The following is a 12,548-nucleotide window of genomic DNA, read 5'->3' on the forward strand; positions in this document are numbered from 1 at the left end:
ACTGCTCAGCGCTGCCCAGGGGAAGCACTCGAATCCACAGCTGCCGGGCAGCAGCCCTGGGAACCGACGGGCCTGAGCAACGTACCACATGCTCTTCTCTAGATCCATGCTCTGGAAGCCCAACATGTCCAGGATTCTCTTTTTAGTTGCTTCAGTAAATCCACCTAGAGGGGGAGGAGACGACACATGGGTTAGCGGAAGGGGAGAGGACGGGCCAGTGCAGGCAGGAGAAGCCCTGAGAGGGAGTCTAAACTTCACCCAAGGGGGGCTGTACTGGCAGCTTGCTAGGAGCTCAAAGGGGGGCACCATCATCTGTAGGTCGTCTGCACGTGGAGCTGGGGGTATGGTCCCCATCTGAGGAGACACACCCGCGGTAGCACCCATCCAGCCAGCGTGGTAAGGACAGCAGCGTAGCTGTAGGAGCACAGGCAGCGGCGGGAGGAACCTGTCTGGAACCCCTGGATCCATGCTCAGGGTGGCCAGCCCCACTGACCACCGCAGGTCCACTATGCGTAGCGTGTGCCAGCTGAACGAGAGCTACGCGGGTACATCTCCACGGGCTGGGAGCTGCCCCCGGCGCCGAGGCTAGACGTACCCTTAGACTTGCGAGCGGTCCCCCAACAGAGCATCCCAGCTGGCCAGCTCCTCCCCATCTCCCCACATGCCGGGGAAATGGGAGTCCACAGGCATGTGGGCGGATGCACTGTGGCTGTCCCCATTATAAAGGGAAAAACAAATACCCAGGAGAGCACTGCGAGCGTCAAGCCACAAACAGGCCAAATGCACCGGACGAATATCGTACGGACTATGGAGGAACACTGGCTACTAGCCAACCCCAGCGCCTGCCGGGCATACCGACTTCCAGCACGGCCTCCCTAGGCATCTGAGGGCCTTTGGAACCCTAGACACTGCTAGCTTGTTCAAGGGGCTGTGTCTGGGGAACCCCTTGGTCAAATGACCTCACCTTTCCCCCCCACCAGCCCCCTCCCTGGTCCTGATGCGGCACAGCGATTCTGAAAGCAATCAGAGAATGCGTGGGGACAGTACAGCATTCTGAAACATCAGCTCTTGGACAGAAAGCTCTGCTCAACCTCACCTGGATTACAGTGTGCGCGCGCATACCCCCACCCCAACCCCGCAGGAAGAACATCTTGACTGTGATCACTTAATAAATATAGCACGAAGGACCAAAATGCCCCCCAAAAGCTCAATACTATTTTACAGGCAACCGTTCCCCTCCTGGCTGCCAACATGCAGGTTCAAGGCCAAACCAGCTGCTATTCCAGGACAAAATATTCACCCATCAGGGAAACAAACAGCACAACTGCACTGCTCACCTAGTGAGCAACGCTCCTGGAGCGAGCCGTGTGCGTGTATTTAGCAGGCAGGCTGGGCTGAGGCCCCAGAAACACTCAGTATCTTGCCAGAGAACTACACAATTCTGGTATTCCTCCTCCCACCACAGGAGCGCCAAGCGTGGGGGCTAGGTTAATCCCAGCCCTCTCTCCAATGCCCTGGGCAAGTCACTAAGGACTGGTCTACACACACTATTGGTACAGCTTTACCTAGATCGGTTTGCAGCCTGGATAGTTAAAGCTGTACAACCCCCGAGTGTGGACAGATGGAGTTATAGGTGCACAAACCAGTAGAGCTCATTCCTGTACGTTACGGGCGATAAGCTATACATTGTATTACATACATATAAAATGTATAGGTCCATATAATGACAGAGGCTGAGTGATACCTCATTGATGCTGGTGGGGCTGACAGCTGCCTTTCATCCAGGGTAAGTGTGGGAAGCAGCCAGAAAGCCAAGGAGACAGCCAGAAAAGCACTGGGAACGTGGTCCCAAGAGAGCTTTTAAAGCAGAGTGCTGGCTGGCCAGAGGCTGGGAGCTGTGAGTAAAGACACTGCCTCCTGTTTGATTCCTCCTGTCTCCAGGGACGCAGGACTTTGTGTCCAGCCCTTTGTAAATACTGCAGAGAAACACCTGACTCCACCATCGATTTCGCCGCCTAACAAAAACAACCCACAAGACCTTGAACACTGGCCAACTGCTTGGGTCAAAAGGGGTAGCAATAGAGCTCATACACTTCAATGAAACAGTTAAAAAGTGGGCTAAACACAGTTTTTTGTATGAAGTCTTAGAGGAAGCCACAGATTAAACCGCACAAGGGGTCAGTGGTAGACCCAGGAATAGAACCCAGGAGTCCTGACTCCTAGTCACCTGGTCTAATTGCTAGACCTTGCCGCCTCTCACATTAGAGGGCTGGGTTAATTCAGGCTTGCTGGCCCCACCCCGCACTGCATGCCCTGGCAGCGAGCCCCTCACCGTTCACCAGCGTCTGCAGACACATGGCCAGGGACGGGATCCCCACCGGCAGCAGCTCACACAGCACGGAGTAGTGGTCGTACCTGCGGGGACAGGAGAGCAGTACATGGTCACACTGCGGAACCGCCTGCAGAACGGTGTCCCCAACCCATCACCCGATGCCAGCTGTTCTGCCATCTCCCCACAGTCCCTTGGCATCGCACTGGGAGGCGGACGCACACACCGCAGCAGCGGACAGCCCCAGATCCTTCCACTGACGATCTGTAGGGTCCTTAAGCTGTCCTGAGCCCCACAGGAATCCCCAACGCCCACTGCCCCGAGGGACTCCTGCCAGCCCCGCAGCTATCCCTGCCCATTTCTCGCCAGAGCTCCGCACCAGCTTCTGCTCGTCTGTGCTGCAAGCAGCCCCTCTGAGAGCCGTTCCAGCAGGCTGGTGCACCGGTGCTGCGGGGCATAGCCACGGGCCAGAAGAGGAACGTTCTGCAGCAGCCGGTGACTCTGCTGGGGAGTGCACAGCCTGGGATTCGGGGTGGGTTTCTATCTAACCAGGGCAGGGCTCTCCCTATTCGAGTTCTGTCCAGTCCCCCCATGGCAGCTTTCACCCTTCCCCTCAGGAGAAGGATCCGCAGGTGAAGGGATCCTCCTGCAAGCTCAGTCTGTTTTGCCCCATCTCTCCGGATGCCGTTGCCCCTAGTTCCCTACCCCTCTCCCCGCCTTGTGTCACCCGCCATGACATGACCCCTCGCTTATTTCCAGACTGATGGACCCTCCACTCAGCCACCCAGCCAAGCTGGGACGACTTCTGTCTCACTCCCCCATGACCCCACCCCCCAGCTCACTAATCCTGTCTGATGCTGTTCTCCAAGCTCCTGGCCGGTCGTCGGTGTCTTCCCACTCAGGGGTCGCCCCGGCCTGAAGGCAGCGTTCCAGCTGAGGCCACGGCACAGCAGAGCTAGCAACGCCGGCGGCTGCTCTGGTCTCGCTCACCCTCCCCCCATCCATTCCCCCGCCAGGGAGAGGTCACGTTCTCTGCAAGCCGTGTGTGCTAGACTGCTTCTGCGCGAGAGCCAGAGGGACGGCCGTTCCCCCTGCCGCGCCTCACCTCTGCCACCCAGTGAGGACAATTCCCTGGAACTTGATGAACGGGAACTTGGACATGGCCTGGATCACCTTCAGCCAGCTCAGGTGGTTTTTCAGGTGGTAATTTAAAGGGGTCCAGGCCTGCGCGGGGCCGGTGGTGCCTTTAAAGGCGCTCGCGAACCACACCGATTTGAAGCCACTGTCTGCGTACTTTGAAATAAACTTTCCTAGGAAAGAAGAGATACCAAGATCAGCAAACAGCTGGAAAACATCTGCCAGCGCCAACACTCTGAGCTTCAACACAGCGCTCCCAAGGTGCTAACGAAGAGTGCCCCTGGCGGGGGTCAGCCGTGGGCCCCACACAGACCCACCAGCACCGCTGTGTGGCTGGCAAGCTGAGGGGGAGGCATGGGCACATGCACCAGCCCGAGAGCTGTTAACACAATTACCCACCTATCCGTTCCTCTGGTCTGGGGCCGGCAACAGGAGGCTGGCGGGTGGCTCAGAGGTTTGTTAGGCTCCATCGTAGATCCTACGCTACCTTTAAGTTACCGGTTCAAATGTGACCCAGACTAGCAAAGAGTAAGAGGGTCTCCAGCTGGCAGCCCCTGGGCAGTGAAATAAAGGGATGCCGCCAATCTCCTAGGCACCAGGGGTCCCTGGCACAAACGTCGCAGTCACAACTGAGACAAAGTGAAGGACATCAGCAGGGCAGGACACAAAGGAAACGTGACCCTGATTTCCATGGAGCTGTCCCCAGCTGACACCAGGGCTCAACTTGGCCTTTAGCCGCCTGACATGCAATCAGGCAAGTCTCACAAAGCAGCTCACGGATGAAACCGTCACAGGCTCTGCCCCTTACCTATCTGCTCCGTGTCAAAGTCTGCGGCGTAGAACCAGAGCACCGGGGAGGCATGCTTCGCGATGCCAGAGTCTGCAGGACAAACAAACCCAGAGGAGAGAGAATGCAACAGCCCCTCTGCCAATAGCTCCTGGGGAGGAGAGAGACAGCTGCTGGGGAAACCCCCCACCTCCCCCACCTCATTCCACCAGCCCAGATCCCCCCTTACTCCCTACACGAAGAGTCGGGGTGACCGTGTGCAGGATACACAACTCCAAACTGCACTGATATAAGGGAGCCCTGAAACATTCCCCACTATGGGCGGGAACCAGGGGTGCTGGAAGGGGGTGGGCAACAGGGGACCCTGGACCCATCACTATTAAAAGCAATGGGGGGGAGGGGGCTGAGAGAAGCGAGCAGGGGCAGGGCCTCAGGGGAAGGGGCAGCGTGAAGGGCGGGGCCATGGTGGGCCTGTGCGCCGCGCCCCCCCCCCCCCCACTTTTTAGGGACCTTCCACTGCTCCTGGCGGGGCCACCACCAAACCCCCAGGACACACTCTAGTCTCAGTGCTACACTTTCTCCCCTGCCCTGACTCCTCCCAGATAACACCACCGGGGCGGGGGGGGGGGGCATTACAGGTGCCCTCTGGGCAGCTGGACCACCACAGTAGCATGAGGGTGTGACTGGGATGCTGCCCCTGAGACATATGCAAGAGTCACCCTAGAAAATCCCCTACAACTAACTGCTCGTGGAGAGGAGCACAAAGCCACCCTGACCTCGGATGGCTCCCACGCTGATCTTCCTCAGCATGTCGTCCCACATGAGGACTTGGAGTCCCTTGTACTGGTTCACGATGAAGTTCACAACCTCCTTGATGTGATTCAGGTACATCGTCCCCACGTCTCCATCGCTGTGGCTGATCCAGTTCTTGGAATCCATCCCTTCCCCTAGATGAAAGACCTGGATTTACCGGAAGGGAAACTATTGTTAAGATCAGAAGCTTACTAACCTCTGTAAACAGGCATTGAGTGAAGAGCGAGCAAGGTTTACGTCCTTCCTAGAGCGATGCACCCAGGGAGCAATGATGGGAAACCGCCCCCCTGCGCCAGACCCCTCCCCAGTGCAGCCCCGCAGCGATCACGCCTCTCCTCAGTCCTACGCAACAGCTACACGCAGCGACTAGGCGAAGCGGTCAGACGAGACGGACCCAAGTGCCAGCAACGTGCGGAGGATACACAGCTTCGCCACACACGACCAGACCACGGTCACCAAACTGGTCCAGCACGAGCAGCTGGCTGAGCCGGACTCCGTGGTGATGACAGTGGCAGAGGAAAGCTCTCTGAAGAGCTTGTGGGCACAGTGCTGTCTCTTCCGGGTGAAGGATCACCCCCACAATGGGGCCCTCCCCAACAAGGCCAACGCTTGTCTGAGAGGCAGACAGACCTTTCTCGGGGCTGGTTCGAGACTGTTTAAACTAGCTTCCCAGGAGCGAAGGTGGGCACCTCCGACCAGCCTTCGCTGATGTAAACACGGAAGAGCAAGTATGTTTAAACCCCCCCCCCCCACACACACACACACAGAGTCATGAGTCAATGCAGCACAGCTTACATGAGCTCTTCAATGGGGCAACCCTGGATGGCAAAAGTAGCCAGCTGGGTTGGAGCACAGCTCGATTCTCCCCAAGCTCACACGCAGGCGGTGACAACTCAGCCCTTCACCCCTGCAGGGTGGGCAAATGGAGTTATAGGCACTTTACTGCTCATGGGACCTTTGCAGGATGCTTTGAAACACCAGGCCCCATCTGCTCTGCAAAGCCGTTAGAGAACCCAGGGGACACTGCGTAACATGCAAGAGTTTGTCCCCGTGTCCTTTGGCCAAAAAAATGTCACCTCCTCCCAACCCAGTGTCGGGCACCAAAGAGCTGCTTCCCTGCACCCCACAAGGGGCTACATTTCACTGGTGCAGTACGCAGAGGGGGAAGCACTTTGTAGTGATCATAGCTTCTGTTTACAGACCCCAGAGCCTGCAATGAAGCCACTACAAGCTGCGCTCAGTGTGATGGAAGGTGGAGTAGCTCTGCAAACCTCTTCTCCAGATGTTTTGTTCCTCTTCTCTACCCAGAGGGGCGGTCGTAAGCAACAGAGGCCATTGCACCTAGAATTGGTGATTGTCTAGTGTGTCCCTCCTTCGACCATTAGGCAGTAAGCTTGTCAAGGCAGGGGTAGTCGTTGTGTTAGTACAGCACCTAGCACAGCGGGGTCCCAATCTACAGTTGGGGCTATTGCAATACAAATGACCCCTCCCCCCCCGCCCAATAACTCCCAGAGCCAGCAGGGGGCGGAGAGGAGCCTCCCCAGCTCTTACCTCGTCAGCTCCGATGTGGATCCAGCTGGAGTGTCTGTGTTTGTCCATCACCTGCGACAGCATGCTCTTCAGCAGGGACAGGGTGTCTGGGACGTGGGGGTTGAGGCTGTTGGGGAAACGCTCGACCTCCCGCAGGTATCGGTACTTGTCGTGCTTCAGGATAAACTGTCACAAGGAAGCGTGTGAACCCAACGCAGCACAAACCGACCCTGCTGGACCCCGGGCAGGTCACGCTGCGCTTTGGAAAGAGAGCGGCTGGACTGCAAGGGAAAGGAGTAACTGGGAGGCAAGTCACGGGTCTGCTTTAAAGGGGCTCTGTCCAGCTAGAATCATGCTGCGCACTGGGGGCACGTGGGCCAGTAAGAGGGGGACCCCCATGTCAGCACTGTCTGAGGGAGGTGTACCTGCTCCCCGTGGAACGCCCCGCGGGGGCTGAGCGCGCCGGTTCAGAGTCCGCAGCAGCCTCCACCAGGCTCCCTATCAAGACCTGTGCAAATACCAGTTGTTTACAAACGGGCGACGTGGTGGTGGAGCTCGATCTGGAAAGAGCCAAGCTGGACCCATGGCTGGCGTTCTTGCCAGCTCCCACCCTGCCCCAGGGAGGCCTGCCTGAACAAGTCAGAGAGGCAAGCCAGCATACAGCTACCTCCCCTTGGCGGCAGAGACCAACGCCAGCTTGTTGGGTTGATGCGACTGAGGTGGCAGGGTGAGGAGAGAGACTGAGACACCCTCAGAAGAAGCAGATTCCTCACTCAGCAACAGAGAGGGGAGCCAGACACTCGTGAGAGAAACCCAACAGCCACAGAAACAGCCCCCAGCTCAGTGCTGAAGTGCGGCCAACGGACATCGCGTGGGAGCCCGCAGGCAGCACTCGGTGTCTCGCAGACCGTGGTCCTCACACGAGGGCACTCTGGTGCGACGCTGGCAGGAGTAGCCCTGTTCCACAAGCGGGTTCCTAGCCCCACAGGTGGGCCTGGCGCTTCAGACTTAGAATGACAGCCGGTCCCTGCAGGCAAGGAGACGTTTGCCTGTTCAGAGCCCCCACAAAAACCAATCTATAGCTAGCCACCTTTACATGCTTCCAATCAAGACACATAATGAAGGGCAATGGACGGTCATCCTGCCTCCCCTGACAAAGGGAGAGTAACCCCGGGCGACAGCCTGCGAGCGAGTCTGCGAGCGCCCAGAACTCGCCTGGCTCCCTGAAAGACGGAGAGCTGCAAAGACCACAAACAAAACCCTGCACGAACAATCCCGAGGAGAGTGCCCCCCAAGCAGGTCCCATCACAGGCCTTCCTCACCCCCATCTACTGCTGCAACGGATCTACATCCAAGGCCAAGCCACCCAGGGTCTGCAGTAATTGTTAAAGCCACTCAGTGACACCTGGGTGAGCCTGGGTTAAGCCAGAAAAGAACAGAGCTTTTCTGGGGAGAGCTCTGGGGGGGGCCCCCCCATGTCTGTGCCTGCCTGATGGGAGAGAGGAGGGAGATTCAGCTCTCTGCAGTGTTTGGTACCAGCCATGTCGGCACCTGGATCCACCCCACAACGGCAGGGCCGGCTTTAAGCCAATTCGGCCGATTCCCCGGAATGGAGCCCCGCGCCTAAGAGGGCCCCACAACGTCCGGGGCTGCCGGCAGAGCGGAAAAAAAAAAAAGCCGCGTCCTGCTTCTCCCCCCTCCCTCCAGCGCTTGCGCCACCATACAGCTGATCAGCGCAAGCCTGGGAAGGAGGGGTAAGGAGGAGTAATGCGGCATCCTTGGGGAAGAGGTGGGGCCAGGGCGGGGATTTGGGGAGGGATCCAATGGGGCAGTGAGGGGGCGGGGCTGGGGCGGGGCCAGGGTGGGGATTTGGGGAGGGACCCAATGGGGTAGGGAGGGGGCAGAGTCGGGGCAGGGCAGGACACGAGACAATTCACGTCCTGGCGTGGGGCCCCGCACCTGCTAAAGCCGCCCCTGCACAACAGGGTGGCAGGACATGCCTTTCACCCTTCGGGCCAGGAGCAGCTGGTCTCAGCCATTCCCTACGGAAGGGCTGACTCACGCGGAGATCAACGCCTACCTCCACGTGCCCAAAGGTCTGCACCAGGGGAACCACCTCCAACTTATTGAGCGCCGCTAGCTGCTGGATCTTCTCGACGTCGTCCTCGCTGCAGGGCGACAGGAACAATCGGCGGGTCAGAGGGCTTTGCGTTTGCCAACCAGCAGCTGCAAAACCCCAGGCCATTCGGGGACTCCCAGACACGCCGACGCCCGAGTGTTAAATCCGTCTCGGGACACTGGGGATGGGGGTGTTAATGGCTGTGCCACAGAAAGGAGGAGCCTGATACTCCCACATTCAGCGTTTCCGGGTGAGCGCAGCACATTAGCGCCTCAGGAAACCCGTGCGCGTCCCCAGAGCGGCACAGTTACATTGCTGCAGGTCAGAGTCACTCGATGCTCATTGGCTCACTGCTTTTCCAGGTGGAGAGAATCTGGGAATGCCAATTGGGATCCAAACATGGACACTGTAAGAACAGACACGGAGGCTGCTCTAACTGCGGGCACAGGCAGCGGGCTCTTATCGAGGGCTCTGTTCCAGCAGGGCCATGCCCCGACTTGCAGACCCTCCGGCACCGAGCGGGTCACGTTACTTTTGGATACCTAGCCAACCCACACAGCCAAATGCTTCCTCTGGTTCACTTGCACCCACTGCAGCAGCTTACCTATAAGCGTATGGAGACTTGAGGGTTTCAAGCTCACCCTTAAAGGGAAACATGTCTTCGTACTCGACCAGGATTCCATTTGCACCAAGTTTGGAGAGAAGCGGAAACACCTGCAAGGAGAACAAATGCCCAGGCCGATGAGCCGACCTGCTGGGGCGGGGGGGGGGGGGACCCGCCAGTCAGTCTCCTGGCCAGAGACCATGGGTCAGACCGAACCAGGGTGTCTGTGGGTGCAATTCCCCGTGTTTCCATGGGGCCGGGCTCATTAGCACCGAAAGTGCTCATGGCCTTGCCTGGCTAGAAACCCGGCTCAGCAGGGCTCCGTGCCAGGCTGCACGGGTTCCAGGCGAGCCCAAGGGCAGCAAAAGGAGTCAGCCACCCAGAGCTCCTGGGCTCCCACGAGTCTCTCTCGCTCTGAACCACAGCCACGGAGACTCCGTAACGTCCCTCTGAGGGGAGTGTGGGAGATCCCTGGCCAGCGGGCAACACCCCACGCTCAGGCAGTTCCGAAGCCAGCTCTTCTTCTCCCTTGCCCCCTGCTCTGCTCGCGTGGCCAGGTGCACCGTGCTCTCTGCGAGCACTGGAAGCCAGTGGCTGAACCCTGGCGCCCGCAGGACCTGCTCGTAACAATTGGGATGTCCCCTCCCCCTGCCACCCACAGTCCAGCAGGATGGGGACTGGGCAGGAGAGAGGGGACAAGCGTCATCCCAGAACCCTCTGCTGCTCACCTGCTCCAAGTAGGAGACCTTGGGCGCAGCTCCTTTCAGGTCCAGGTGGACGAGCCTCATCTCCGTGGTGCTGAAGTCCTTGGAGAGCTGCTTTTTGGTGTCTTCCTTTGGATCCGTTATCTTCACTGCCGAGAGCTCCAGGGCCTGGCTGTGGGGGTGGGCCTCCTCCTTTTCCTCTCCAGCCTTTCCCCAGAAGTCATTGTCCTTGCTGATGTGCTTGTGCAGATCCAGGGTAACGCTGCGCATGCAGAACAGAGCGGCTTTCACACGCGCACACACACACACACACACACCCCCCCTGCTGCACCGGCTCCCTTGTGGGCAGCCTCCGCAGAGCAGCCCCAGACACTGAATTCCCCTCCCACCCCGCGGGGGGCTCTGCCAGGACAGATGGTGTGGGGGAAAACCCAACTGGTATCTGCTCTGGCGACGGGCAGGGACATCAGCCTCCAGGGCTGTGAGCACAACAGCTTCCACCCACTGCTAGAGTCACGTAGTTACCCTTGCCTAAACCATCACCAGCTGCTGGCCCTGGAGGGTATCTGAGCAGAACAGTCCAACCTATGCCATGCGGTCGTGCCCTCCAACGTGTGCTCTGCAGGAGAATCCCATAGCGGCCACCTGGGAATGGATCACAGCCTCCAGTACTTGCTGTCGCCGGCAGACTGGGATGCTGCTTCAGCACTATCGGCTGGGGGCAGACGCAGCTCTCTGTCACTGGGACCCTCCTGCCCCTTTCTCCAGGTCTGTATATTATGGGGCAGAGCTGGCACTGGACACCCCAGCACCCAGCGAGAGATGCCGGGGAGCAGCAGGAAGATTCCAGTCCCCACCATTTGGTTACAGATCCAGAAGCGTGCGGCAGGCGCTGCTGGCCATGCCAGTGCAGAGCTCGAGAGAGACGGGGGCGTTAGCTCAGCTAAGGAGCTACCTTGGGGCCGGATGGAGAGAACTCCGCTCCAAGCGCCCCAGGTGGCCCCAGCACCATCCTGGGCTCCGCGGGCAGCCTGGCTGCAGACCGGCGTCTTACCTGTCTCGGAAGATAAATTTGATGCCTGCTAAAGCCACGATCAAGAGCACGGTGAGGCGCAGGAGGTTCAGCTTCTGGTTCCGCGGGAAGGCCATGTCTGCAAGGCAAACGGGGGGAGGGGCGGCCAGCTGTGCTGCAGAGCAGGATGTAGAGCAGCGAGTTGACAAACACTGATAAAACCTCCACCTGGGGCCAGGACCTGCCTTTCACGCCGGGGGAGGAGGGACATGGAGGCAGAGCTCAGGCTGCAAGGTGGTGCTGCGAGCGAGCATGACAAGCGTGTCCAGCCGAACAGACCCTAACCACCGACTCACGGGGTTGCTCCAGGGTGGGATGGGAGAGACGCCCAGGTACAAGCTATATGCAATAGAGAAACACCTTCACAAGGGAGCCTGCTGGCTGGCCGGCTCCTGCCTGGCGAGGCGACCTCAGCCGACGCCCAGCCATCCCAAGCGTGGTTCTGCTCCACCTGTGCAATGCAGAGGGAGGGCGGCCTTATGGTCAGGGCACCGGCCTGGTACTCCGACGAGCTGGGTTCATTTCCCAGCTCAGGCGTGTCCGATCACCTCCCCGAGCCTCGGTTCCCACGCTGGAAACTAGGGAGAAGAATTCCCCTCATCTCTTGCGCTCAGGCCCATGTGACATCAGCTGGGACCTGGGGAGTCGCTTCATCCCTCCGCACCTCCGTTCCCCTGCTCATCCTGTGTGGCTCTGTCAGCAAACACTCTGGAGCGGGGACAGTCTCTCACCACAGGCCTGCAGAGCAGACAGCACAATGGGCCCGGCTCTGGGCCGGGGACTCCAGGTGCCATTGCAAGGCAAGGAAATCTACGCCTTGCCCACAGGAGCTCACCAGCTGCCCTCAAGACCCTCCCCAGCCTGTCTGGGCAGGGGGGGGGGGGCGGGTGTCTGAGCTGGGTTGCCAGCTCCTTCGGGCAGGGACTGGCTCTGTTCTGAGGTAGCTCCTGTGTCTCGGCCGCAATACAAAGCAAACATTTGTTACCCAGCAACGGCCCTGAAACACTGTGGACGAGATGGGTCTCCCCAGAGGGGCAGGCAAGCGGCAGGCGGCTATTCAGTTAGTGCTATTGGGGTGCAAAGCAGTCCAGGCAAACAGAGCAGTACCCGAGGGGTCGCAACCGACATCAGACAAGGACTCAACCCCAGTGACGAGTAGGTGGGGAAGCAGGGAGATAACTGCAGATGCTGGGAAGGGAATACTGTTTTTTGGGGGGGGACTCACGGCAATGTTTCCTAGTGGGTAGAGCATTGGCCTGCTGGGTGATCTTGGGCAAGTTACGTCCCAGCCCTGTGCCTCAGCTTCCCCATCTGTACAGTGGGGCTAGGGACTTTGGGAAGCATGCGGAGGTGTGTGGCTGAAACATGCGCTGTAAGAGCTAGGTTATGGAGGGAGCCAAGCACCTGCTGTTGAGAACAGATCAGAGAAGCAGTTTCATTTTGCAACCCGGCT

General features: G+C 59.0%; 1 protein-coding gene across 4 annotated transcripts in view; it reads right to left on the reverse strand.

Moving 5' to 3' along the window:
* The window catches only part of LOC128844543 (hexosaminidase D-like), a 31,250-nt gene that overhangs the window by 7,383 nt on the left and 11,319 nt on the right, over positions 1-12,548 (reverse strand). For 3 of the 4 annotated variants that reach the window (XM_054042353.1, XM_054042355.1, XM_054042356.1), the window contains 10 exons: positions 11,078-11,174; positions 10,048-10,285; positions 9,320-9,429; positions 8,677-8,764; positions 6,618-6,782; positions 5,030-5,213; positions 4,275-4,346; positions 3,435-3,639; positions 2,333-2,415; positions 86-164 (listed from right to left, as the gene is read on the reverse strand). In XM_054042353.1, coding sequence (XP_053898328.1) covers positions 86-164; positions 2,333-2,415; positions 3,435-3,639; positions 4,275-4,346; positions 5,030-5,213; positions 6,618-6,782; positions 8,677-8,764; positions 9,320-9,429; positions 10,048-10,285; positions 11,078-11,172 — 1,319 coding nt within the window. In that variant the 5' untranslated portion in view covers positions 11,173-11,174. Of the gene's footprint in view, positions 1-85; positions 165-2,332; positions 2,416-3,434; positions 3,640-4,274; positions 4,347-5,029; positions 5,214-6,617; positions 6,783-8,676; positions 8,765-9,319; positions 9,430-10,047; positions 10,286-11,077; positions 11,547-12,548 lie in introns of all 4 variants that reach the window. The other variant, XM_054042354.1, reaches the window with a different exon arrangement.

Source organism: Malaclemys terrapin, chromosome 10 (assembly GCF_027887155.1).
Source record: "Malaclemys terrapin pileata isolate rMalTer1 chromosome 10, rMalTer1.hap1, whole genome shotgun sequence".
Lineage (NCBI taxonomy): Eukaryota > Metazoa > Chordata > Testudines > Emydidae > Malaclemys > Malaclemys terrapin.